This window comes from Fulmarus glacialis, unplaced genomic scaffold (genome assembly GCF_000690835.1).
Source record: "Fulmarus glacialis isolate BGI_N327 unplaced genomic scaffold, ASM69083v1 scaffold13733, whole genome shotgun sequence".
In the NCBI taxonomy this organism is placed as follows: domain Eukaryota; kingdom Metazoa; phylum Chordata; class Aves; order Procellariiformes; family Procellariidae; genus Fulmarus; species Fulmarus glacialis.
In genome coordinates, this window is record NW_009203932.1 from 63,604 (window position 1) to 90,460 (window position 26,857).

General features: G+C 42.8%; 1 protein-coding gene across 1 annotated transcript in view; it reads left to right on the forward strand.

Moving 5' to 3' along the window:
- Positions 1-19,207: 19,207 nt before the first annotated feature.
- The window catches only part of PLCL1 (phospholipase C-like 1), a 42,632-nt gene continuing 34,982 nt past the window's right edge, over positions 19,208-26,857 (forward strand). The window contains exons 1-2 of the mRNA XM_009574811.1: positions 19,208-21,676; positions 23,771-23,974. Of these exons, the coding sequence (XP_009573106.1) occupies positions 19,256-21,676; positions 23,771-23,974 (2,625 nt within the window). The 5' untranslated portion in view covers positions 19,208-19,255. The remainder of the gene's footprint in view (positions 21,677-23,770; positions 23,975-26,857) is intronic.

The window sequence follows — 26,857 nt, forward strand, 5'->3', positions numbered from 1 at the left end:
TGCGTGTGTGCTCATACCCACGTGTCCTGGCTCAAGCCACAGGACTTAACGCAGCTTTATTCTCAATTCCCGATGTTATTCACAAATGGAGTATAAACATGTCCAGGATGTGTATTTAAAATGCATTTATTTGCCAAACATTGTCTGTCTCTCTGCACAAGCTTAAATAGGAAAACAAGAAAAGATTTTCCAGGCCTTTTAGTCCCATTCTTCCCTGTAGCAAAAACACCTGCATCTCATAGATTTAAGAGACATTTTCTGTCTCTGAAAATTCTGGTTAAGCTATGGGCAGCGTGTCATTTTCTTAGTGAGGCTGTACATATGGACTGTTTGTGAACCTGGTTTTGCTTTTGTGTTGGACCAGCTCTGCACAAAACTCTGCTGAAATAAACATTTTTCGTGTCATCACTGTTTAAGCGTATAAAAAAGAAATGGCAGAGGTAATGGGGCACTTCTGTGTATGTTTTCTGGTATCACATGAACAAGAACACTCAAATACAAAAAGGAAAAACAATTACACTGAAACTTTTAAGTAAGAAACCAGTCTTTGGTATTATCCAAGCTGAACTGTTGATTTAATTTGTTGGTGGAACTCACGGTCCTGGTGAGGCCGCACCTTGAATACTGTGTTCAGTTTTGGGCCCCTCACTACAAGAAGGACATTGAAGTGCTGGAGCGTGTCCAGAGAAGGGCAATGAAGCTGGTGAAGGGTCTGGAGCACAAGTCTTATGAGGAGCGGCTGAGGGAACTGGGGCTGGTTAGCCTGGAGAAGAGGAGGCTGAGGGGAGACCTCATCGCGCTCTACAACTACCTGGAAGGAGGTTGTAGTGAGGTGGGGGTCGGTCTCTTCTCCCAAGTAACAAGCGATAGGACGAGAGGAAACGGCCTCAAGTTGCTCCAAGGGAGGTTTAGACTGGACATTAGGAAAAACTTCTTTACTGAAAGGTGGTCAGGCCTTGGAACAGGCTGCCCAGGAAGTGGTGGAGTCGCCATCCCTGGAAGTATTTAAAAGAGGTGTAGATGAGGCGCTTAGGGACATGGTTTATTGGGCATGGTGGTGTTGGGTTAACGGTTGGACTCGATGATCTTAGAGGTCTTTTCCAACCTTAATGATTCTATGATTCTATGGTCAAAGGAATATGGTTTAGGTTAAGAGGTTTCAAGTCCATTTCTCCTACCTGCCCTCAGATCATGTTTATGGTCAGAAATGAAATGGATTATCTTTCAGATATGTAGTCTGGTTCTTCTGAAGATATCCCAAGCAGTCTAGTTGAAAAAATGTTCAGGAATGGTGTGCAGTGTCTTTTCTGCACTTGCAAAGAAACACCTTATTTTACTAAGACAACTGTTTGACTTATTTTTACTGCATGCTGATATATTCCTACCATGAAGATGTGACTCACAAAACATGTAGGTTTGATACAGAGTTAGAGCAATCTCTGAAAACAGAGGGGTGGGTTTGTGGCTCAATGTAACAGAATGTCAGCAGCATTCACGGCTCCTCTGCCCTCTGCTTCCTGCATGTCTGTGGGTGAGTCTCTGAGATCAGCAGAGTGCTAAAATATCTTTTAAGTTTCACTGAATACAGTAGATCTGTGTTTAAACATTTCATTGACTCAGCGAGAGCTGGGGATGTATCATCAGCTCTATGCTTCATGCAAAGCAAAGTGGCTGAACTTCTGCCCAAGTGAATGTTACTCTGGAGTCGCATCTGTTGCTTCAGTGGTTGGTACCTCTATCTCTATATACAATGATATGTGACATCTCTACTTGAGCTTTTCAGAAATGGGATGCAAGGAAAACCTGCTTTATACCCAGTCTTGTATGTTCTCCTACTTGGATTTCAAAATACGATTTCAAGCCCTGTGTTTTCAGGCAGCAGAGAAAGAGAAAACTCTCCGAGTTTGGCATTAAGGTATCCAGAATGAGTGTGCCACCAAAAGTAAGCTATCAACCCTGGAAAGTAACAGCCCAGCTCAGTTAATACTCTAAAAATCCTCTACCCTTCAGTTCTTCACAGGTTTATTTACTTCGTTTCTACCACTTCCAATAGCCATGTTGACCCTGAAAGCAAAGGATGTATTTAGACCCCTTCCAAATTTATCATTTGTAATTTAATATTGTGGCTAATTTCTGAAGGTGTGGTTTTCGTATTTTCATACACTTTTCTAATGTTACATGTGAGTTTATTCTGGGGCATGTTGTTATTGACAAGAGAAAATTATGTTTTCTGTCAGGGTTTAGGAAGGAACCGATGACTGAGGTTGGGTTGTGCCAGCCTTTTAACACAGAAACAGCACAACCAAAATCTCTCCACGTTGACATGGTGGTGCACAGCGCTTGCCGAATGACCACACTTCACTTGGAGCACTTAGACTGGTGTTTGCATTTTCAGATACCAGCAAATGGTTGCAGGATGAAGCATTCATTTTTCATGAGGGCAATAATGCCATTTCAATTTGTTGAGCTACAACAGTGTGCTTTGATCAATAGAGAACATTCAGCAATTATAGAGTATGTAACATGCCTCAATTTACCTAGTAGCTGAAGAACTCATTGACAGATAATTTAATTGGCTTTGGAAAATGAGTTAGAAATGTATTATTTTCCAAAGTACATAGTTAAAAAATGTTTGCCACTTTACTGCATACAGAGTTGATTATTTTCCTTCTCTCGGTTCATAATGATCCGAGCTGAAACCATTGTCTGGAAAAAAAACTTTAATTCATTTTGTTCATGTACAGGCAGAAGGAGGAAAATATTTTCCATAAGCTTCAATATTGATTCAAAATCGGAAAACAGCAGAGGCAAAACCCACAGAAATTAATGAACTATGGAGTTTACTGCCTATGGTAGTTCTAATAGATTTTATTTTTTTTAATCTACCTGTAAATTATCTGGTGCTACTACAGTGTTTCATATTGTTCTCCTGACTCCAAATATACCTTAAAAGAATGTAGCCAGTAAATATGGTATAATTAAGAGTGGGATTTCCATGAACCTCATTGCTCCTGTGGGCTAGATTCTGCTTTCATTACATCCAGGTAAGTAAAGAACAATTGCTTTGTGTGAACTAAGAGAATTTAATCTGATTCAGATTAATAATAGCACTAGGGCATTCATATTTTACTGCTGCCTCCCTTGCTGAACTACAAGACTGAAGCATATGCATACCATTGAGTATATACAAAGACACTGTCCAGACTGTTTTCTGTATTTTCTGTATTTTTGCTTCAAGAAGCATGATGATAGTGTTAGAAACTGCACTGAAAAACAATGTATGCCATATGCAGTAAGTAGAGCTGTTGTGTAATTATATGAGGTAGTTCAGATGAAAGAGTCCCTATGTTCTGCATCTGAGAGAGGAGACTTAATTAAGACCGACAAATTCTCCTGGGTACAACAAAGCAGTTCTCTGGATACAGCCCTGATTATACTGTAGTTCTTTTAAATGCATTACCAAAGTCTTCATTATTATAATTAAACAGATATAAAATACGTCTGCCCTTCATTACATAAAGACTGGAAATTGCATTAAGAGCTTTGAAATTGAAAGCTGACAGGCAAAGCAAATGAATTATAGAATTTTCTGAAAACTATATAATTTTTTAATTATTGTCCATTTTAGTCTTCCATTAAAAGACAGACACATTAAAAAAATGGTATATTTACAGCAATACGATTTTCCTGAAGCCACCAGCTAGAAAAAAAATAGTGTCATCTGTAAAAACAGAGCTCAAAAGTTGGCTTCTCCCAAATATGCTGGATTTGGAGCAGTCCAGCCTGAGAACGAGTGCGTGGCCCCTGCTCCCCGGCGCGTGGGCACTCACTGCTGCCGGCTCCCTGCCAGGGCGCTTTCATGCCCGCCTCTGGTCTCTTTTTCCAAGAGTTAACAAGTCCTGCAGCTAAACGGAGGTGTGTTCTTTTACCCTTTATTTACCTTGGAGCAACGTGTTGGGGAGCGTTCATTGCTCATATGCCCACCTAAAGGAACTGATGAAAAATAATAAGAAAGAAGAGAAGAGGAAGCTAATTCTTTTAGAGCAAGAAAAAGGCTTTTCCTTAAAATTTATCTTTTCACCATCTCTGCTTATGTAAAAACCACACTGACAAACTCAGAATCTGTGTTTCCCTGGTGGGAGGCATTAGCTCTAAAAGTCTTGAAAAGCCAGAGCACTGATGTTTAAAAAGGACTTGAGGAGATGTTGGATGAAGAAATGCACAGGCACACCTCTTTTATGCTGAATAGGATATTAACAAATGAACAGTGTGACCGTGGGGACTAAATGTGTGTGTAAGTGTAAGATTAAAGCTTAAAGAGCAACTGCTAAATCACACAGTTGTTGCAAATCATAATCTATTTTAAAGGGTCCATTGAATGGACTGTGAGTTCTGACCTGATTTTTGTCCATGGAAAAGTGGTTCCTAGTGGTTAGCAGCCATTTCCTGTGAATACCTTTCCTTCAGGTTTTTTATACTTCTTTTAAATAGCTTCCTTCCTTGTCATGACTGTGTAGTAATATAGAAAGTGTCGCGTTTGCTTGGCAGGCATGGCTTTTGCTTAATTCTCTGCAGCATAATTATAAGTCACTCATTTTGTCCCGGCTTTTTGAGCCGTAGCTCGCTTCTGCCACACTCCTGCTGTCGTTTGTGCACACTTGCAAAATTAAACATTGCCAGTATTTCACAGATGTCTTTTAGGTCCTTCTTGAATTGCTTTGGGGACCGTGCCTGTTGGTGTTAATGGCAACTGTGCAAGATGATAAGGGAAGCTTGTGGTTTAGCAATGGGGCCTGTGGCTTTCCATCCTCAAGAAGGCAGGTACAAGCCTTGGACCTCCCAAAACAAAAAGCTTCCCACAACCCCTGACCTAGCTGCTCCCGTCCCTGCTGCTAAATGCCCACTTTCCTGCCATGCATATCACCCTGGGGCAAGGGGTGCTCCTGCGGCTGTCCCTGGGCTCCTGCAGCGTGCACCACGGCTGGAGACCTGTGTGCCACGCAGCTGTGAGGGGGGTGAGTGTCAATTGGAGTTGTTTGTCCTCAGTGTGACCAAAGTCTAGTGGTGACGGCACCCGCTCAGAGAAGGTGAGCCTCGGCGATGGGGGCTGTGAGGAGCAGGGACTCGGCGCTCTCGCGTCCCCCCGGGAGCACAGCAGCTGCTGTGGTGGGGACCCGTCCTTACCCTGTGTGCACCGCAGTGCCTGTTTCACACTTCCAAATGAGGGGCACAGCATCACCGGGAAGGAATTAAGGAGCTGTCCTTATAGAGTATGTCAAAGATGGTGAATCAGGCCTTGCTTTTAGGGGCGTACGTGCTCTTGAGCAGCAATAAACCCAACTCCCCTGCAGCCTGGGTGCCAACCAGAGAGTCCTTGCAAGAAAGGTTTTGCTGTCACTTCAGTCTTTTGACAGAGGAGATGACCCTTTGCTTGTCTTTGAAAGAAATGTTTAGGCATCAGATTTGTGTGAAGTTAGCCTCTGATTCTGAGTGGAAGAAGATTTCTCCTTGTATCCATAGTAATGAAGCAAACACCTGAAGAAAGGTGGGATTTAATTCATATCCTGGCATTTCCTTTCAGATATTTTAAGAAGCTCCTGCCCAACACCTCTGCTTTTGTGGTTCCCCATCTAATGCACCAGCTCCTCCCAGGTGCTGCAGGGAGGGATCAGTAGTCTGGTGTGGATGTGAGTCCTTTCAGCAGCTGGAGAGATGCCGCAGTGCTCTGGGATAAAACTTGGCTTACCTTCATGTGTCTCGCCACAACAAGTGACCTCCTGTTTAATAAAATTTATATAACATCTGCAATATCGAGCTGGGTGTGTTAAGCACAGTAGTGCAGTTGTTCTATAATGGTGCTGTTTGGCTGAAAGCCTTGAAGTGTTTATACATGAAACCAGAAACAACAGACTGGTGCTTGCCAGCGGCAGCAGCTCAGCAGGTAGTGCAGGACGGAGGGGCGGTGGTGTATCGGGGTGCGATGCTGGGAAGGATGGAGACCCTGGCGGAGACACCCGTCTCTCTGAAGGTACCGAGCTTTTTGCTTCAGAAACATTTCTGAGTCTTATAGAAATAATGAGTCCAAATCTGGAGGAGATAGTGTTTCCTGAGGGGTCTTCTGGGGGTCGTGAGCAGAAAGAGAAGCCAGGGGGATTCCCACTTTTCTGGTAGCAGACCCAACATTTTTCCTCTCGCTTAACATTTTCTAAATGTTGCCAGTGTACAGGACTATTGGGAGATTTGAGATGTTACTTTCTTCTCATAAAGTACTAAGTTATGTTGCAGTTACAGTATAATTGTACTGTGGTTAGATTTTTTTTTAATACCCCTACTGCCACTAATTCATAATGTTTAAATATTAGCTGAATGGAAGCAATTATGCCAGGTTGGTGATATACTTAAACCATAAAAATGCATGTGCTGTGTGAAACCCAAGGGACCATAATATTCAGGCATGCAGCTAATTTACTTGTGAGAAAAAGGAATTACAATTATTTAGCAAAGTATATGACCAGAATAAAATTACATTACAATTGCAGTCCTGTATTTATTTAAAAAAAAGGAACGAACGATTTTTCTCTCCTTAAGACTTGAGCCCCTGGAAGTAAGAGGGTTCTGCCTGTGAAGGTGGATAGTTTTGAAGAAATGTGGTAAAAGTTGTAACACATCACCATAGCAAATCAGTTATTCTTTAAATAAATTGGATGTTTATGATGCTGCAGTTTGCTGTGAAGGCTTATCAAAGCGCTTGTAACCTGCATCATTTAGTCCTGATTTTGATGAGTAATGCAAACATTCAGTGTCTGCATTGGTAAAAATTTGGAATACGCCAACTTATTAGATTCACATAATGATTTAATGATGCTACCACAGCTGTCTCTTGAGTACTTATTTCCTTTGTATTATTGGGCAAATCTGTGTTTTGCTTTTAAGGGAGACGTTTAATTTGTTACACTGTTGCTAAGTAGACCATTGAAATAATTGTTTCGCTTGTATGTCGATTTTAGCCCTGTCAACTCCTCTGTCAGTGTAGTGGCACATTTCATGGCTTGATGCAGTCTGCTCTTACATCAGCAGGCATAATTTATACCTGCAACTTAGCTTTTCAGCCTAAGGATGTTGAAGGTGAATATATTGTGTGCACTGTGCACGTAGTTGCAAAGCTAAAAACTGTAGATAATATTTGTGCTTTTGCTGCTTTTCACTCCCCCATCCCGCTGGGGGGGGGTGGGGGAGAGAATTAGAAGGGTAAAAGTGAGAAAACTTGTGGGTTGAGATAAAGACAATTTTTAATAGGTAAAGCAAAAGCCACACGCGCAAGCAAGGATCAGAGGAAATGGCCTCAAGTTGTGCCAAGGGAGGTTTAGATTGGACATTAGGAAAAATTTCTTTACTGAAAGAGTGGTCAGGCCTTGGAACAGGCTGCCCAGGGAAGTGGTGGAGTCACCATTCCTGGAAGTATTTAAAAGACGTGTAGATGAGGCGCTTAGGGACATGGTTTAGTGGGCGTGGTGGTGGTGGGTTGATGGTTGGACTCAATGATCTTAGAGGTCTTTTCCAATCTTAATAATTCTATGATTCTATAAGCAAAACAAGGAATTCATTCACTCCTTCCCATCGGCAGGCAGGCGTTCAGCCATCTCCAGGACAGCAGGGCTTCATCATGCATAACGGTTACGTGGGAAGACAAACGCCATCACTCTGAATGTCCCCCCCCTTCGTTCTTCTTCCCCCAGCTTTATAGGCTGAGCATGACGTCATATGGTATGGAATATCCCTTTGGCCAGTTGGGGTCAGCTGTCCCAGCTGTGTCCCCTCCCAACTCCTTGTGCACCCCCAGCCTCCTTGCTGGTGGGGTGGGGTGAGGAGCAGAAGAGGCCTTGACTCTGTGTCAGCACTGCTCAGCAGTAACGAAAACATCCCTGTGTTGTGTTATCAACACTGTTTTCAGCACAAATCCAAAACATAGCCCCATACTAGCTACTATGAGGAAAATTAACTCTACCGCAGCCAAAACCAGCACAATGAAGTTGAGGTTTTTTTCCAAGATTATTGTTTCCTGGATCACAGTCCTGTAAATAGGGCCTGACCCTTGTGTTTCTAGATTTATGACCTCACATTTTGGTCCTTATTGGAACATGTTGGGGTTTTTTTTACGCATTGCATGTCAAGCAGTCTTTTGACTTTTGATCGCTGAGCCATATTCTTTGTTATTCATCACTGTTCAAATCTTGGCTTTGTATCATCTCCAGACTCCATGTATATTGATTTTATGCTTTCTTCCAGGTCATTCTAAAAATGTTGAATAGCATTGGGCTAAGAACGGGTCTCTGCAGGATCCCATTTGAAGCATATCTACATGATGAGTGTTTCACATTTACCGTTGCATTTGAGACACATAATTTATCTCATGTTTGATCCATTTAATGTCATCTGAGTTTATTTTTATTGCTATATCTTCTTAATCAAAATGTCATTCAGTACCAAGTCAAATGCATTGCAGAAACCATAATATGTTACAGAGTCTAAGTATATTACAATGACTTTATTATGTGTATCAACCAAACTTTTAATCTCATAAAAGAGATACCAAGTTAGTCTGACAAGCTCTGTTTTTCATATTGTTGGAAATAGTTAATGCTAATCATCTTTTTATTCTTCCTTAATCAAATCTTTTTTCAGCTCTTACATTATTTTGACAATGAAAAGCATCCCGTTGCAGATATGCTGCAAATCCAGCATTCAGAGGTCTAATGAAGGGAAGTACCAGTGGGGCAAGTTTTTCCTTAGCCAGATCTTTTTAAACTCATTTGGCTTTTCCTCCTGAGTTACTACTGGAATTCTCTTACTGTCATTTAGTGAATAAATGCTCTTTTGTACTATTAACACCACCAGTGTTCCCACTCAGTGATGGACTGCTAGTGGGATTCAGCCTCTTCCTAATATTTTCAGATGAACTGTCTGGACCTTCTCTGCTATAATTGCCACCTGCCACCAAACCCTTCTCCTGCTTGTATCAATTCCTCTGCTTGCTGTTTCCTCCTTTGTCTGTTTTCTTCCTTTGCTAATTTCCTAATTTTCCTTATTTTACTTTGTAATCCACACCAACAACTTCTCTTATTTTCAGTGTGTAATGTATTGCTTTCTTGTAGCTGTTTTTCCTTCCTGTTTAAGAGACATTTTTTAACCAGCATAATCATCTTTCTGACTTGTCTGGCTCAGGTAGTGTTTTTCCATGGATTGATTGAAAAAAGTTTAGATGATTTACCTACAGGTCATCCTCTTTTGTCAGGTTTTAAGGAGGACTTCCCACAGATGCAATGGAGGTCTCTTTAAAATTTAAAAAAAAAAAAAAAAAATCTTTCAAGTTCAGCTAGGTCAGATTCTTGCAATTCCCTCTCACTGGAAGTCCTTAATTTTAGTTGTTTGTTATTTGTGGTTTTTTTCCCTTTGAACAAGGGGTGCAGAGAAGGTCTTGCTCTGATTTAACGTCCGTGTCTGAATAACTAATTTCTACAAAATACTTAAGGCATGTTAAAATGTTGTTTCAAAGAGATACAGAAATAAACAAAATCTTTTCAGGGAAAAGCCCGCAGGAAGGTGTGCACATAGTGTGTTGTGTTCACATTTGGGCTTTTGCATCGTGGGATGTAGTGCATGGTGCTCTTCCCCCAGGCACCCAGGTGATGTGGAAATAAGAAGCCCATCTTCTATAGTTTCAAAGCCTTCAAGCCCTATAGGTTCTTTCTGGTTTGAATGCTAGCACTCTTTGAGTCCTGTGGATCGCTGGGGTCACTGTCACGGTTTATGCTACGCAGGGAGTGCAGCCTGTGCAATCACACCGGGACTTGGGCACTATGAGGAGGGTGGCCGTGGCAGCATGCACAGCAAGCTGTGGCTTGCCTGCTAGCAGGACTGAGGGTGAGCAGACTGAAGCTGGGTCAGGTATCTCTGCGTTAGCTCACAGGTGTAGGTGCGACTGCACCCACCCTTGTGCTTGCGTACTGAGCAGCTTCTAAATCTTGTTTTAACTATGGACAGTGGGAAGTTGCTCCAGTCTCTGTTTTGGAAGGACATTGTGGCAGTGTCCTCTGCACTTGCTGCTGAGCTGTCGTATCTCTGACTAGCAAAAGAGATGAACATAAACGCTGTGCTGAGATGTACAGATATTGCAGTGCTCGTTTTCCTATTCCCTGGGGCCACGGCAGCCCTTATGTCAGGGTAATGCTGTAACTCTCAGTAAGCCTGCACAGTGTTTGCTAGCAATATTTTAGAGTCCTCCTGGTCACAGTGCTCAGGGCTGTTGGGAGGATGCTGAGACGCCGGATCTATGGTGTTTCCCAGCTCTTGATCTTGGATCTTCATTGTTTCTGCTGTAGGTTCAGATTGGTTACATGCCCTGTGCACTTGTAATGCCTTTGCTCCCTGTCTGTAAGAAGAGAGTATGTGTATTTTTTAAATGCAAGGGCTGCATATTTCAAAATGCACTGTTTATTATGCCCGCAGGAAGAATAACCCAGATGCTCGTTTAGGTTACCTGGGTACACTAATGAATGAGATTCACGTTCCTTGCAATGCAGCCCCACGGATCTGTCACCAGAACAAGTTTCACTAAGCTTTAGGGAACGTCCTCCTACTCAGATTAACAAATGTCCCTCAGAGCAGGGCTCCCTCTCCGGTGTGCCTTGTTCAGTGACATGGCCTCAGCAGTGGCCAGGAGCATGGCTTCCCATCTGTCCCTTCTGTGTGGCATCTGGCCATTTTCTTCAGATGTAGCTCTTTCTACCATGAATCCAGGCTGTGCTCAGTTCGAGGCCCCATCACTGCAGTCACCTTTGTAAACCTGAAATCAATCCAGAAGTTTTAAGTAGGTATAAATGGGGGAAGTTCATGTTGCCTGAACTCCACCGGTTACTCTTGGTGCTGGCTTGTCTCCAGATTGGATTTAAGGCACAGATTTGATCTATCATATCTAAGTAACTTGGGGCCTTCCGAGCTGAGAGACTCTCTTTTGCTGTGCCACCTAGTAAGAGTGGTGATCGAATCAAATACTCAAAATGGGTACTTAATAAGGACCCCTGGTTTGGTTACTCACCTCTCCTCCCTGGTCTGAAGCAGCACTGATCTGTTGGGCTCTGGTGCAGACTGCTCCGTACTGATCTGCAGATGGGGGCTGATAGGAGCTGTGGTCTGCTTGGCGTGGAGGAAGGAGCTCTGCAAGGCAGGTCTGTGATTGCTGTAGGGTTAGCTGCTTTAAGTAGGCACTCCTTGTAATTTTTGCCTCAGATGCATTCAAAGGAGGATCTGTAAAAGAACGAGGGTTTGTACGACGGAGGTCTCCTGGGAATGCTGCAGCCAAGATCTCATTTTCCCAGGGCTTGCTGTTACTGCTTCTGCTTGAAGACAGAAAGTGTCTTTCTGTCTTTCTCAGGTTTATATTCCCTTAGAGCATGGGGATAAATTCAATCCATATCAGTGCCCTCGGAGACTCATAAGCGTTACAGCCTGCAAGCAACCGAATACTTGGAAGTAACAAAGCGGTTGTGAGTGGCAATGGTTGGAGATACTAGGTTCAGTGGGCTGTGTCAGTCCCTTCCAAACTAAAAGCCTCTCCCAACTGGAAGTAGATCTGGCACTTGGGGTGTCATAAGTGAAGGGAGAATGAAGAGGAAACATGAAAAATCTGCTGCATCAGGTGGGGTCTTCCATAGGGTTAAACAGAGGCGCCATGTGTATGTATTGAAGTGTCATACAGCAGTTTATTTCTCACTGTAGATTGTTGCTTAATACATAAAGGGACAGGTACTTGCACCTTTATTTAAGGGATGTCCTTGTGGAAGCCAGTTAGATGATGAAGTGTAAAGAGAAAACTTCAGGAACAATGATGGCAAAAGGAGACGTGAAGTGATAGCCTCATTACAGGCATTGAAAAGTTGTTCATGTTCTTGTGCTCATTGAAGCTTCTTGACTTTGGCTTTGTGGCCCTAATTATAAAAACAAGTTGAAGTAGTAACTTCATTGTCCTACCATACCAGAAAATAAACCCTTCTTGCATTGCGTGGATTTCATTTCCAAAAAGTGTTTCCAGATGGAGTCTTTCTGTGCTGATGCTTTTTTCTTTTGCTCTCATTTGTCATTTAAACAGCAAAGGTAAAATTTCTTCAAGGTAAAATTGAATAAATTTGGCAATGCTAGTGTTTTTAAAAAAAAAGGGAAAAAAAAAAAGGCAAACACGTAACAAAGCATTCCTTGAACAGCAAATCATTTTGGTTCAGATGTTTTTCTCAAAGATTTCCTCCAGACATTCTTCTCTATCTCTCTCCAGCCTCCAGTCCAGTATTTGAAAGGGATTTTTAGTAATGGAGGGAAAAGACAAGCCCTTATAATCTTGCCTCCTGTTGAACTTCTCCAGCAGGGACTATTCAGCATCCCAGAATAGTTAAGCTATTGTCTTCACTCTGTTTTCCTGCCCTCGGGGTGCCCATTTTGCAGGGGGACATTTCCACCCCTTTTCATGAGAAGCTGACTGTAAAGTCATTTTTATAGGTCTTGGTGAGACTCCACTACCCATACCCAATGTCTGGGTAATCCTGGGGAGTTGAGAAAAGCCCACTGTAAATGCTGATATTACTGTTCCCCGTCACACTTTTCTTTCCCCTGTGTCTGAGATCCCTTAGTCATTGCTTTCTCATGAATGGTGATAGTGCTTAGGCTTCTGTGTGGACCTTGAGCTTGAGTTAAACCGCTAGTTGGTGACAACTAGCTGCATTTGCAGACATGCCAGCGTGGCTATTTTGGTATTTGGAAAATTGTTGGACACTGCGTTCTGAAGCTATTTCTCATGTGTCTGTCCATGTATTTTTGGTCTGCCTTAAATTTTCTGTTTATTCCATTACGTGTGTATCTCAGCTTTTGAGAGCGCATGTGTTGAACTTTGGATCCAGTCTTTATTCCACATGTGCTCAAATCCCTGAATTAGCAGGAATTTTGCCTTGAAGAGGCTACCGAGGTCAATCCCACAGCATTAACATCTGCTCTCGCAATCTGTTGAGCTGTGCGGTTAGCCTGAGTGTGACTGGCAGCACCCCTGTGGCTGCCTGCGCCAGTGATGAGGTGGTTTGGTGGTTCAGCCCCTGTGCAAAGGTAGCTGCTTTGTGCCGTGAGTTGTCAGCCTGGATGAATTTTGAGTAGGTAACCTTTTCTTTGTTGGCCTGTGAGTTGTCACAGTGGATACCCAATATATCCTACAGGCCTTACCAAGAAAGATTAGAGGGAGTTTAGCTCATTAATTTGTTGTAATAGGAGAGGCTGTGAGGAGAACCAATAAAATCTGCAAAATGGGCGATCCTGGGATGCTCTTGAGGATGGCCAGACTGTGGCTGAGATTCACAGAAGAAATCTTTGTGTCCTAGTGATGAATACCAGTTTCCAATGATCAGTGCTACCTGTAGTAATCACGTACCGGTACTGTGGGTTCAAGCTTTGAGTCCTATCTCTGATCAGATGGACTAAGCCTCACACACGCATGAGATCCGGTTGCAGCTCTGGCCCCAACATTGACTTTCTGTGTTCTCTTGGATAGTTTGTATGAACCTTCCCTGCTCTGACTTACTTCATTATAGAAAAATTACACCATCATTTGTCAACCTGCTACATGGTCCTTTGAGTGTCACTAGTGACTCACTGACTTCTTTCTTTAATGTTTAAAGGCACATTTTTCCCACCACGAGTACTGTTAAGCTTTAAGATTTTTGGGGACTGGAATTCTCTCTGTATATAACTGAAATACATAGAAGCATCCCAAAAGATGAAAATTATTATCCTTACACTATGGCACACTTTTGCTTTTAAAAAAACCCCACCCTGTAGAGCTAATCAGTTTCTCCTGGGAAAAAAAAATCAGGTAATCATTTGGCCAATTAAGTGGCTCATCTGGAGTTTCCAGAGCAGATAGCTTTTAGGATGTACCATTTATCACAATCTATTTGTGAGGACAGACTAAGCTGTCTGTTATTGATTTCTTAGTGCTAGGTTCATGGGAAATGGCAAAGATCAGAATAAAGCTTCTCTTTTAGCAACGGTGATACTCACTGGTGAAAATGTGAATTGGTTTTTGGGGAAATGGCTCTTAACCGCACTTAACAAATTTAGCTCTCGGCATCATTACTAAATTTCACATCCTTTCACAGAAGCCCTGCAGCTCTTTAAGGGCTTTTGGCATCTTCAGGTAAGTGATGCTTTTTGCCCTTCGCATCCTCCTTAGCAGAATCCTGGAAGGCTGTCTGTCGATGCTTTAGAGGCCCTTCAGGTAACTTAATTTCAGACAAATAATAGTTCATGAGCTTGACTTCCATGTGCATGGTTGCTATACAGCTCCTGTTACTGCCCTGTTTCTTAACTTCAGCTGAACAATTTACGTCCTGTAGTTTTGACAAAGGGGGTGGGACGAGGTGGAGAGCATGTTTATTCATATTTTTTTAATCCCACATATTTATTTCTGTTAGCTCTTTGATTTAAACAGCAGAAGATTGAGTGGTCAAAGGTCAGGGTGGATGGGGTGGAGTTTTCCCACAACTGCTGATGGCTTAGTGATCCTGCTGTTTATACATTCAGTCCCTCTGACGAGGATGATGTGTTCAACAGGAGAGCTTCTCCTATTTTGGGAGTGTGCTTAGACTGGAGCTCTAAATCCCTCCTTTAGAAACCTTTAGAAGACAGTTATTTGCGATGTTAGGATGCAGTCAGGCCAGCACTCAGGTATGTCTCCTTGGTGTTCACTGATTTCAGAGCAGCTGTGTTTACGCTGAAAGCTAAGCACACGTTGAAGTAGTCCTGTGGTTGAGGTCTTGAGGTATTTTTGCATAATGGATATTATGCAGGCTCAGGAGCAGGAGATGGAGTCAGCCAGTTAGGTCACCTTATGGGGGGTGTCCAAAGACCCGAGGGAAACCAAAGTTTCAGTCACTTTGAAAGAAGTGTCTTGCCTTGGAAAGCACAAGGTTTCCCATATAGGTAGAGTTTTTCTTTTTGTACGTCTACATTGGTTCTGTTTGTTTCCAATAACAACGTTTTGTATAAAGCTATGTTATCTCTGGTAGAGAAGGTCTTAGGGTGGAAAATTTACAAGTTAGTTGCTTGTTTTCACACTGATGTAGATTTCTTTTTCGGCAAACATCATCCTTTCCTTTCCTTCTTCCATTGCCACAATAAATTCGGTGTCATCAGTTCAACTGACTGAGGATAAAGAGCAGTCCTAGGCCAGTTACTGTGTGGTAAGATCATTTTTGATGGAATTAGCATCTTGGAGAAAGATAGACTTTTCACCTCCAAGATTCAGGGGTACATCTCATTGTACTTTGGTTAATGAAGGGGAACAAGTGCTCTTGTGTGAGTGAGTACTGTAGAGAGTTTTTTTGATAATTTGCAGTGTGAATGTTTTTGGCAGGTAGCACAAGAGAGCAGGTTTGCTGTTTATTCATATAAGAATGGGTGGCAGCTGTACTTGTTCCTGTTCATAGTTTCCAGTGAAAGGTAAAATGGAGCAGGAATTTAGCCACTAGAGACACTGCAGCACAGAAGTATTCTTAGCTGGATGTCTTGTCTTAGAAGAGCAATGTGTAGAAATTGGATTAAGGTAGAGACTTAAAGAAAGACAATAGCTAAACTAAAATTAGGAACCTAAGTCTGTAGGCTCAGTTGAACTAAACTCAGCATAAGATCAGTGGGGAGGCAAAGTGTGTTTAAATTGTCTTCTCCAGGCTCTGATGTGAGTGGAGCCCAGTGGAGGGAGGACACCTCTTGAAGAAAACACTCCTCTGCTCCCCAGGGTGATCCCTTGGACCTGGAGGTGTGTGGCCTGGCTGAACCCTGGTGTCAGGATCTGGAGATGCTTGTTCAAGCAATGTGAATGTGGCAGAACAAAGGCAAGTGCCTGGCTTGTCAGGCTGAGAAGACAGCATTTGAGCTTACAGAAACACATTTTGAGTTTTTGCAACACTAAAATAAATAACTTCTTGATAATTATGAATGAAAACTGCCTCATTAAATCTAAATTAGCAGCTCTCACTTTGAAAGACTGAGTATGTTCCTATTCTGTAAAGACCAAGAGGGGAATAGCTGATGCAGTAATAAGCTCAGTTAGCAGGCTTTGTATGTATTATACAGTAGATTTTCAGTTAGCAATTGCAGTTTTGCAGGCTTTGTATGTATTATACAGTAGATTGGGGGGGATTGTTAGTTTCAGTTAAAATAATCCTATCAATGTCAATAATACTCAAATCTTGTTAATTTTAGGCAGTTAGTCCGTGGATTGGATTTGAATTCTATTCAATTGATTAAAAGATATGGGGAAGTCCTACTCAGAGACAAAGAACTGCTGTTGTACAATTCTGATGTTCCTTACGTACCACCAAGTACGAAACCAGAAGTAACCTTCAAAAATAAAAGCAGGGAAAGAACACAGAGGCTAATCTAATTCCCTCCAAACACCTGAGAGTTTAAGACTGAATGTTAAAAGGCAACTTTTGTTGATTCTTCATGAGGCCAATTAATTTTTTTTTCCCACCTTAATACCCGAAAAATAGCTGATTAATTCCATGGCTTATTTTCATCAAAAAGCACAGGTATCTTGGAAATAAAAATAAGTGACTTTTATTTTTCTGCAGAAAAAAATTGGTCACATAACAATTCCTGCCTCTCTGGCAAAGACGAAATGGCAGACCTGTAGCTAAATCAGTTCTGCTGCTCTCATGAGTTTTCCAGGTCTGCCCCTGAGGAACCACTCTCTGTCAAGGAATGAATCACTGCAGATTCAAAGGCCATTAATACATTTTCCTATATGAGAAAAATAATCTTAATTAATCATCAATCTTAAATCTAAATATTGCTCTTGTAAACCTAAGGAAGTAAGAAAGAAAAGGCTCTTCTAGAACCTGTGGGGTAATTGGCTGCATTCGTTTGTATTCATTAGCATCTATTGCTTGAAGGTTTTCATGGCCATAGCTGTGTATTAAAATGTAGTATGTTAATGCAGGAAGAGAATATTTTAGCAGAAAACTGTAATTAAAAAAGTAGCTGACCCAAGGCACTCGCTTCATTCACTTTCTTCCTATTTTTTTAAGACTAATTCTCATAATAAGTACTACAATAAATGGCGAGAGTAATTCTTCTTGTCAGTAGAAGTTGCTGTATCAGTTTAATGAGAAATCTTTAGCATAACAAGTTTAGAGGTTTTGATTTTGTTCCCAGCAAATCCTTTAAATCCAGTTGTTGGGGGGGCTGGGGTTTTGGAAATATTTCGTATGTTATTGAATGAAGTGAGTGAATGACAACAGCAATTTTGTAGAAACGTTTATACTGACTAATTTGCTGAAAGTATCTCTACAAACATGGAGACAATGAGTTGGAGATGTTCTTACAAGCACCAAGACTGATGTTCTGTGGCTAGGAGAGCTACACGGGGTCTTGCTTGGGCACGGACAGTGCGGAGAAGCAGAAAGACAGCGATGGATGGATGGGGGGCACTGCTAGGGCAGGGATTGCGTTTAAGGTTTGCAGGGATGTATGACTTGAGGAAGGGTGAATAACGCAGCAGATGAATGGGAGCTGCAGGGAGTCAGCTCCTGGGGTAGGGGAGGGTAGTCCAGGCTGCAAAGGGTTTGGGAGACAAGGGTTTTGGTGTCTCAAAGCAGGTCCCCCGGGGCCGTCGGGAAGCCGGTCCCTGGTGCAGCTTTCATGGCTGGGCCTGAGGGCAGCATGGTGGGGGGCTGTATGCCTACACCCACAACAAAATTTCCTCACGTTGGGACCCCTCTTCAACTCAAAGTCCAGGCAGCAGAAGTCCCTTCAACAGCAGAAGGCAGAGAACTGGGAAAGTATTGCTGGTGGCTAGGGAAATAGGAGGGAAAGCAATTTTAACAAATGTTTCGCTATTAATTACAGCCTTGAATGATGTTTTAAAAATATTTTTGGTAGCTGTTGGATAGTTTATATACTAATGGAGTAGATGGAAATCATGCGGAGAAAAAAGAATGATTTGCAATTTATAATTATTGTGAAATGTTTTGAATTGATAATATGTGGGAAAAGATTTAAATTTAGTTGCTGCACTAAAATTACAGAAAGCTTTGCAGGCAGCTGGGTTTAAATCCAGCAGCAAGTAGGTAGTTGATACTGAAAAGACAGTCACACGTGTCTGCCTAAGTATTTTCTCAAGAGGAGTTAGAATATATGCCCTAAAGAAAAAGGCTTTGGGTTTCTTGCCTGGTTGTCCATTTTCCCACAGTGTTTTGTAGTCCTGGTACACAGAAATGACCAGAATAGCTACTTTCCAAAGCAAATGGGGAGACAAGAGAGTGTGAAGTAGGTTAGGGCTGAGCAGAGAGGTACGTGGGGCTCCCACAAGAGCAGCCATGAAAGCCTGTGGTTGTGCATGCAGCAGAGGTGGGCTTCTCAGCCTAGTGAGAACGTCCTTTGGCAAAGGACACTAAAACATATAAATAAGAAAGCCCAGACTCTCCTGGGTGTGTATCTCAGGGGTCTGACTCATGACTGTTGTTTAGTTTTGTTTTAGTTTTGCTTGAGGTGTCCAGGATTGCAGAAAAGAGGCAGAATTGAGGCAGGACGCTCATCTGCCAAGCACCAAGCTGTCACTTGTGCCCCACAGGCATGCTGACTTGTCCCAGGCTCTCCTCCCAGCACGGCTTTGGAGACTTCTTCCTCTTCTCCTCCCACATAGGCTGAGACTCTTTTCTCATGCCTTTTTATCCCAAAGTTCCTCCTTTATTCATGATATCTCTCAAATCCTGGTGAGATCCGCCCCGCTTCTGGTTATGCAGACCTTAGCAGGTGCTGAAGCTTTCCATGAAACCAATATCTGTTTTGAAGATGTATGTGACACAGCTGGATACCACCTCCTCACAGCTGTAGCGAGTTGCTGAGATCTGGAAGGCAGTTTAATAGCTGCAAATGTCACTGATGAAAACTTGGTATCTCTAATGCTGCAATCAATCAAGTCACTGTATAGCTCAGTATATTTTATAGCTCAGTAGGGAACTGAATTGTGGGAAGGGATAATATGTTGTGTTTTGAGGTTCAGAAGAACATGAACTATCTTTACATAAACATATCTTCTCTATTATTTATGCACTTGTGGAATGGCCAAAGAAAACTTACTTATTCTTTTTTTTATGTAATTATTCCACAGGATCCTTCAAACCAAAAATGTGGAAGAAAGAAAACAGTGTCATTCAGCAGCATGCCATCAGAGAAGAAAATAAGCAGCGCCAGCGACTGTATCAGCTTTATGCAGGCTGGGTGTGAATTGAAGAAAGTTCGTCCAAATTCCCGGATTTATAACCGTTTTTTTACTCTGGATCCTGACCTGCAGGCTCTTCGTTGGGAGCCTTCCAAGAAGGACCTTGAGAAAGCCAAACTTGATATTTCTGCTATAAAAGAAATCAGACTAGGGAAGAACACAGAAACGTTCAGGAATAATGGACTTGCAGACCAGATTTCTGAGGACTGTGCACTGTCGGTAATTCATGGTGAGAACTACGAGTCACTTGACTTGGTTGCCAATTCAGCTGATGTGGCCAATATTTGGGTATCGGGATTAAGGTACTTGGTTTCTCGTAGCAAACAACCCTTGGATTTGATGGAAAGCAGCCATAATACCCCACGGTTTGCCTGGCTAAAAACTGTGTTTGAAGCAGCAGATGTTGATGGTAATGGCATAATGTTAGAAGATACATCTGTGGAGCTAATAAAGAAACTTAACCCCACCTTAAAGGAATCAAAGATTAGATTAAAATTTAAGGAAATCCAGAAGAGCAAAGAGAAACTGACAACACGAGTAACAAAAGAGGAATTTTGTGAAGCATTCAGCGAACTTTGCACAAGACCTGAAGTTTATTTCTTGCTTGTGCAGATATCTAAAAACAAAGAGTACCTAGATGCCAATGACCTCATGCTGTTTTTAGAGGCTGAGCAAGGGGTGACCCACATAACAGAAGAAATGTGTCTAGATATTATACGCAGGTATGAGCTTTCTCAAGAAGGGCGGTTGAAAGGTTTTCTTGCAATTGATGGATTTACTCAATACTTGTTGTCCCCAGAATGTGATATTTTTGACCCAGAGCACAAAAAAATTGTCCAAGACATGACACAGCCTTTGTCACATTACTACATCAATGCATCCCACAATACATATCTAATAGAAGACCAACTCAGAGGACCAGCTGATATCAATGGTTATGTCAGAGCTTTAAAGATGAGTTGTCGGAGTATTGAACTAGATGTCTGTGACGGCCCAGATAATGAACCCATTATTTGTAACCGTAACAACATGACATCACCGCTTGCCTTTCGAAATGTTATTGAGGTAATAAACAAATTGGCCTTCTTTGCTTCAGAATACCCCCTTATTCTCTGCTTGGGGAACCACTGCTCGGTACAACAGCAGAAGGTAGTGGTACAACACATGAAAAGGATCTTTGGAAACAAACTCTACACAGAGGCACCTTTATCCTCGGAAGTCTACCTCCCATCACCCGAGAAACTGAAAATGAAGATCATTGTGAAGGGGAAGAAGCTGCCCTATGACCAGGATATATTAGAAGGAGAAGTCACAGACGAAGATGAAGAGGCTGAAATATCCCGGAGACTGTCAGAGGACTTCTCAAGGGAACCGAAGCTGATCTGGCTCTGCAGGGAATTGTCTGACTTGGTGTCCCTATGCAAATCTGTCCAATACAAAGACTTTGAGACATCCATGAAAGCTCAAAATTATTGGGAAATGTGCTCCTTCAGTGAGGCAGAAGCCAGTCGGATTGCAAATGAATACCCTGAAGATTTTGTCAACTACAACAAAAAGTTTCTGTCCAGGGTGTACCCGAGTGCTATGAGGATAGACTCCAGTAACTTAAATCCTCAAGATTTTTGGAATTGTGGTTGCCAGATAGTGGCAATGAACTATCAGACCCCGGGGCCCATGATGGACCTACACACTGGCTGGTTTCTACAGAATGGGGGATGCGGGTACGTTCTCAGGCCTTCAGTGATGCGTGAGGAAGTGTCTTACTTCAGTGCAAATACCAAGGGCATTGTGCCGGGGGTCTCTCCCCAAGTCCTACATGTCAAAATAATCAGTGGTCAGAACTTTCCAAAGCCCAAGGGTGCATGTGCAAAAGGGGATGTCATAGACCCCTATGTCTGCATAGAAATACATGGGATTCCTGCAGACTGCACCGAACAAAGAACTAAAACTGTTCAGCAAAACAGTGATAACCCCATTTTTGATGAAAGCTTTGAGTTCCAGATCAATCTACCGGAGCTGGCCATGATCCGTTTTGTTGTTTTGGATGATGACTACATTGGGGATGAGTTCATAGGACAGTACACCATCCCGCTGGAGTGCTTACAGCCCGGATACAGGCACATACCGCTGCGCTCTTTTGTTGGTGATATCATGGAGCACGTTACCCTCTTTGTTCACATTGCAATAACCAACCGAAGTGGAGGTGGGAAGGCCCAAAAGCGCGGCCTCGCGGTGAGGATAGGAAAGAAGGCAAGGGAGTACACCATGCTGAGGAACACCGGTCTCAAGACTATCGATGACATCTTTAAGCTGGCAGTGCATCCACTACGAGAGGCTACTGACATGAGAGAAAATATGCAGGTATGACACTTTCATCGTGCGCGTTGCTATGTCCTGCATGCGGAAGTGAAGGTCCTGGTGTAAGCTGCTGGTAGGGTAAACTTTCTGAAGCTGGTGGAAGCTGGTGAAGCTTCAGACCCACAGCTATTGTCAGCCTTTAACTGGACATTGGAAGGCTGATGTTTACAGGTGTTAACTAACAAGAAAATGTGGGATTAGGCAGAAATGTTTTAAAAATCAGTATGTCCTCTCCAAACACATGCTTTGCTGGTGGTTTTTCTGTGCGAAAGCAGAACTGAGGGTACGTTTGTGTCCCCAGGCCTCAGTTCTCAAAAACTTCATTTCCTTGCTGGTCCTGGAAAATGTCAGCAAGCTGTTGTTTTGCCAACTGAGTGAGGGTTATGCTCTTAATTTTCTTTGTCTGGGTGAGTATAAGAAACAGTCGGTGGATGTGTCATTAAGGTCTTGTCTACACCAGAGAAACCCACTGTGCAAAGAGCAGCAGGTTTCCCTCAGTGTGTGTTGTCACAAGAACTGCAGATGTTCAACACCGAATGCCACTTGGCTTGCAATTTCCTCCCTGCTAAATATCTGTGGGGCCTCGGCTGGCTGAGCGCTGGCACAGACACCAGTGCCGTATCTTGGCTCAGGCGGGCTACCGGCACCAGGTGCACAGTGCCATCACAACTGCCCAGGTTGGACCTTCGTGGTCAGCAGGAGGTGAAGTGGCAGCGAGGCCAAACAAGAACCAGCCTGCCCGGTGCTCTCTTCCGTGGCGGGGGCGGCTCTGCGGGTTGATTAAGGGGCAGCTCAATTCAGAGGTCCAGGCGCTGCCTAGAAACAAAACTGAGTAGCATTAAACAATGAGTTTTCTTTCATAAATAGCTGAAATCAGCCATAACTATCTCCTTGGTAAAGATACAGAAACAATTCATTTTTCTTTCTTGAAAACAGGAGAAAAACGCGTAGCACTTCATTGACCCTGCTCTTCTGGACAGAGTCTAAAGCAAATTAAATGTTGGCAGCTGGAAAAGTTTACAAAATGACATAAGTTTTAAATCACTCCCAAAGGAATGGTCTAAGCATATTTTTAAGAATGGGAAACTCTTCCCAGCCTTTCCTTTCCTGCAGGCCTTGAAAGTAACTAGTTTGAACCGCTGACTCCACCTTCTGTCTAGGTCAGGCACTATATGTGAATATACAAGAAAATACTCTGAATCTGACTCAGAAACAGCATTAATGTGCCTTCCAAGTGAAATTTCAGTACAAGGTCTTGTTCTGGGGAATGCTTCATAAAGACACAGTAGTTAGATTTAACTGCATGCTAATTCATTTGATTAATGAGAAGAGCCTCTATTAATTAGCTGGGCATTTTCTGATGACTTTTTTCAGCAAGATGGGGGGGGGAACATTTACAAGGTATGGGTGGTTGTAATACTCTCGTACTTAAATTTTAGCTTTCTTGACTCAAGAAGTTAAATGATGAGGGCACGTCAGCCGTACATCCACTGTCTTGATAAATAAATGCTGGCATGTTAGTTTGGTTTGACCTGTATATCCAGTATTGATTTTCTTACATGTGACCTATGAAGGGGAAAGCGTGTTTGTGTTTCTTTATGATGTGGTAATGCAAGGCTGAAAACAAAGTGGTTTTTTCCTGCTTGCCTTTCCCATGGGAAATACGAGGTCTGTCGAACTTGTTCTTGCTGGAGGATGATAATGACGGGAGAACGAGGCGATTACAGCATCAAAAGCAATTGGAGCCTGAACAGTTGGGAAGAGAAATAGCATTTTAGGCTGATGGTTTAATATGCTGGGGACCAGAGCTTGTCCCTGTTGGGGCTGGATTTGCAATACAAAGTAGCTGCAGAGCTGGCAGCTGGGATACCTGGGCCTGGAGGAAAGCTGGAACTGGCAGTAGGATTGGGGAGCTGAGGCTCGGCTGGCCGGGAATTCCTTTGTGTGCCGGCACCCCAGGGTCCATGGGGGCCCAGGGACGGCAGGCAGTGGGGTAGCACTGCCCCACATCACGGGGGAGAAGCAGGCACTGGCAGGCAGGGGGGACCGAGTGGCAAGCAGCAACATGTGCTCAAGTATTTCTTTTCCTTCCCCCAGAATGCCATGGTGTCTGTCAAGGAGCTGTGCGGGCTGCCACCCATCGCGAGCCTGAAGCAGTGCATCCTGACCCTGTCCTCGCGGCTCGTGAGCAGTGACAATGCACCCTCCGTTACCCTCTGCATGAAGGACGCATTTCCTTACCTAGAGCCTCTGGGGACCATGCCCGATGTGCAGAAAAAGGTCGTGGCGGCGTACGACTTGGTAGGTGCTTATCACTGCTACCTCTGCCTTTCCTCACCTTCGTGAACATGGCAGGCGATGCTCCCTGGCTTTTATGCACCCAAATGTTTCAGTTAAATGAACGAAGCTCTTAAAATTACTTAAGCTATGCAAAATTGTCCTTTAATCACCAAAATCGCCACACTGGGCTTTTTGTCGGGTTTTGGGGGTTTTTTGTTTTTTAAATAGGGTTGTGGCTAGCACAGGTTGGCGCTTGAGATGAACTTTGTTTACAAAAATAGCAGCAATTCAGCATGTACTGGCGGCTGTGAGTCGTTGTCCTTGAGAAGTGGCAAGATTTGTGCGCTGCCCTTCGCTTGCCTCCCCGCAGCAGAGGGCAAGGCCATTAGACAGGGAGCTGCAGCATGGGAGTTCCCGGGCAAAGCTGAGCCGTCCCCTTCCCAACGCCTTTCAGCAGCACTGTTGAGTAGCGCCTGTGTCCCTGCCAAACCAAGTCAGTGTTGCTCTTAGGAAGGGCATTGCAAAGTTGGAAGGGAAGCTTTAAAACGCCCATTTTTTCCAATGAGGAAGGAGAGGGCAGTATGGTACAGGAATTCTTACAAAAACATGGAGAGGTGAGCTAAAGTAATTCCAGGTGAATGCTGCTGCTCAGCCTCGTATGACATATGTCACTGCTGTGGGTGACTGAGCAACAGCTGCGTGTGACTTCCAGCAGCAGAAGTTGCTGTCGCTTTGTGCCTCTCAGGCTATTGGACTCTGCTCCATTGCTTCCCATCCTTAGTAGATGGTCTGCAGCAACAGATAGCAAGCCACATAGTTTTGCAAACCCTGACTTAAATATTACACAGTGGCAACCAAATCACAATGCATGTTCAGTGCACGGCAGTTATTTCTGCAGCTTATGTTTGTAAGGAATAAAAAGGTAAATAACTTTGGGGGTATCGAATTGCTTCCAGAGACTCTGAAGTTTTGTGAAGAGTGATCGCAGCTTTGACCACCTATTCAATGTGCCAAATGCTCTCCTCCTTTCCATCTCATTTTTTGCTCTTATTACACACTTTTCAGGAGAAAATCAGCTTGGGGGGAAGAGGGAGACACTTATGTTGATTAAAAGAGAAATACTAAAAATACTCTGAAATAACCCTTCCAGAGTAGTTTATATTACTTGAAGGTGGTTAAGTTGTGGTAATAAAATACCAGCTGTAACAATACCAGACAAGGATTTGTAAATCTAGTTGACTGCCATATTTTAGATTGGACTTTTTTTGGATAGATTTGTTACATGGTGTGATGTCTGTCTGAAAGAGCAAATACCACATAAATAAGAGATTCTTCTGTCTTTGGAGGCCTGCTTAATGGAGTTTTAGCAAAATGAATGTGTCACCTCTTATCTTTGTAATTATATACTGAAGAGTACACATGGGACGTTTCAAGGCCTCCTTGTGCTTTGGAAACAGTTTTTCAATTTAAATAGGTGAAAGGCTTCTTTCAGATGCAGACAAAAACACTTGTATAACTGTTTTAAATAGCGTTTGCTCTCACATTTGTCTCTGATGGAGGAAGATGTACCTCGAGTGTCAAGAGACAGTGCAAGGAGTTTAAAATCAGAGGGCTGAGAAAGAGAAGGGAATTCTTCCATGCCTATGTAGGGGTTGATTTGAGATGTAATTCTGGTTAATGAGAACATGGTACTTTAAATTCTTTTTACCTGCTTTGTCTGACTGGGACTGCCTCTTACTTTGCTAAAACTATTTGCTTCTGAAAAGGCAAAAGCCAGATTTAATAAATGTTTTTGCTACATTTTGGATATTTGCCTTTTGAGGCAATGCCAGCAGCAGAATATTGAAATCTATTTAGCCTTTTCTGTGTTTAAAAAAAATGAACTGTCTCTATCAATCTTGATATTTGAAAATACAGTGTGGGGAGGGGTTTGCAGTTTTAATGTTGAGAAAGGGCTGTTCCTTGCTATGGTGTTTGTAGTGACTTGGTATAATCCAGGGTGTATTTCTTTTTAATAAGTTTTTTCTTCCCTCCCCCTCCCCCCCCTTTTTTTTTTGTGTGCAAATGGCAGCACAGGGAGATGTTGGTAGAAAGCAATATAAAATATTTTTGGTTTTTATTTATTTACTTATTTATATTCAAGATATACCACAGTTCAGCCTCTTAAGTTGTTGATAAATACGGCTTCAGGGAACTGGATCCACAAGTGCTTGCTGCATGTCTTTAATTCCCCAGAAACGTCTCTTCACTTCAAAGCACTTTTTGGGTAAATACGCCTGAGAGCAATTTTAAATGCATAAAATAAAAGCTGTTGGTGCTGGCCTCTCTCGTATGAATGGGCTTCTTAATTCCTTTTACAGCAGAACGGAAAAAAGTTTGGCCCTAGATCTTACAGTGGAAGCTGTGATTGTAGGTCTGCCTCACTCGCTGGGCTCCACAGGTAGCACAGGTAGTGTGAGTGCTGGGCAAACCCTTCCTCACCACCTCTGAAAACACCACATATTTCACGTTCTTTAAAAAGTCTGCTTTGAAAATAATCTCTGATAAAAACAGCCCTAATGTGTTGAATTTTTTCCCCTACTGGAAATTGCCAGCTGAACACACCTTTTCCACACCTACCCCCCCCCGAGGAAAGTATAAACTCTGCCCGTGTGTTTAATGGGGCATAGACAGCACTGATAGTCCAGGCAAATGGACGTGCAAATGCTCGGAGACGTGCCACGATGATCTGGAAAACAATTAACTGTCTGTTCCCTCCTGCTCAGCCTTTGTCAGCAGGCGGGACAGACAAAGACCGGTTTGTGCAGTTTGTTTGTTTTTTCCTGGGCAATTAATTTTAACATTGTGTTACACATTAAATATTTTCTTTCGAGAGAGGCCTTATTAGAATAAAATTTAATGTGC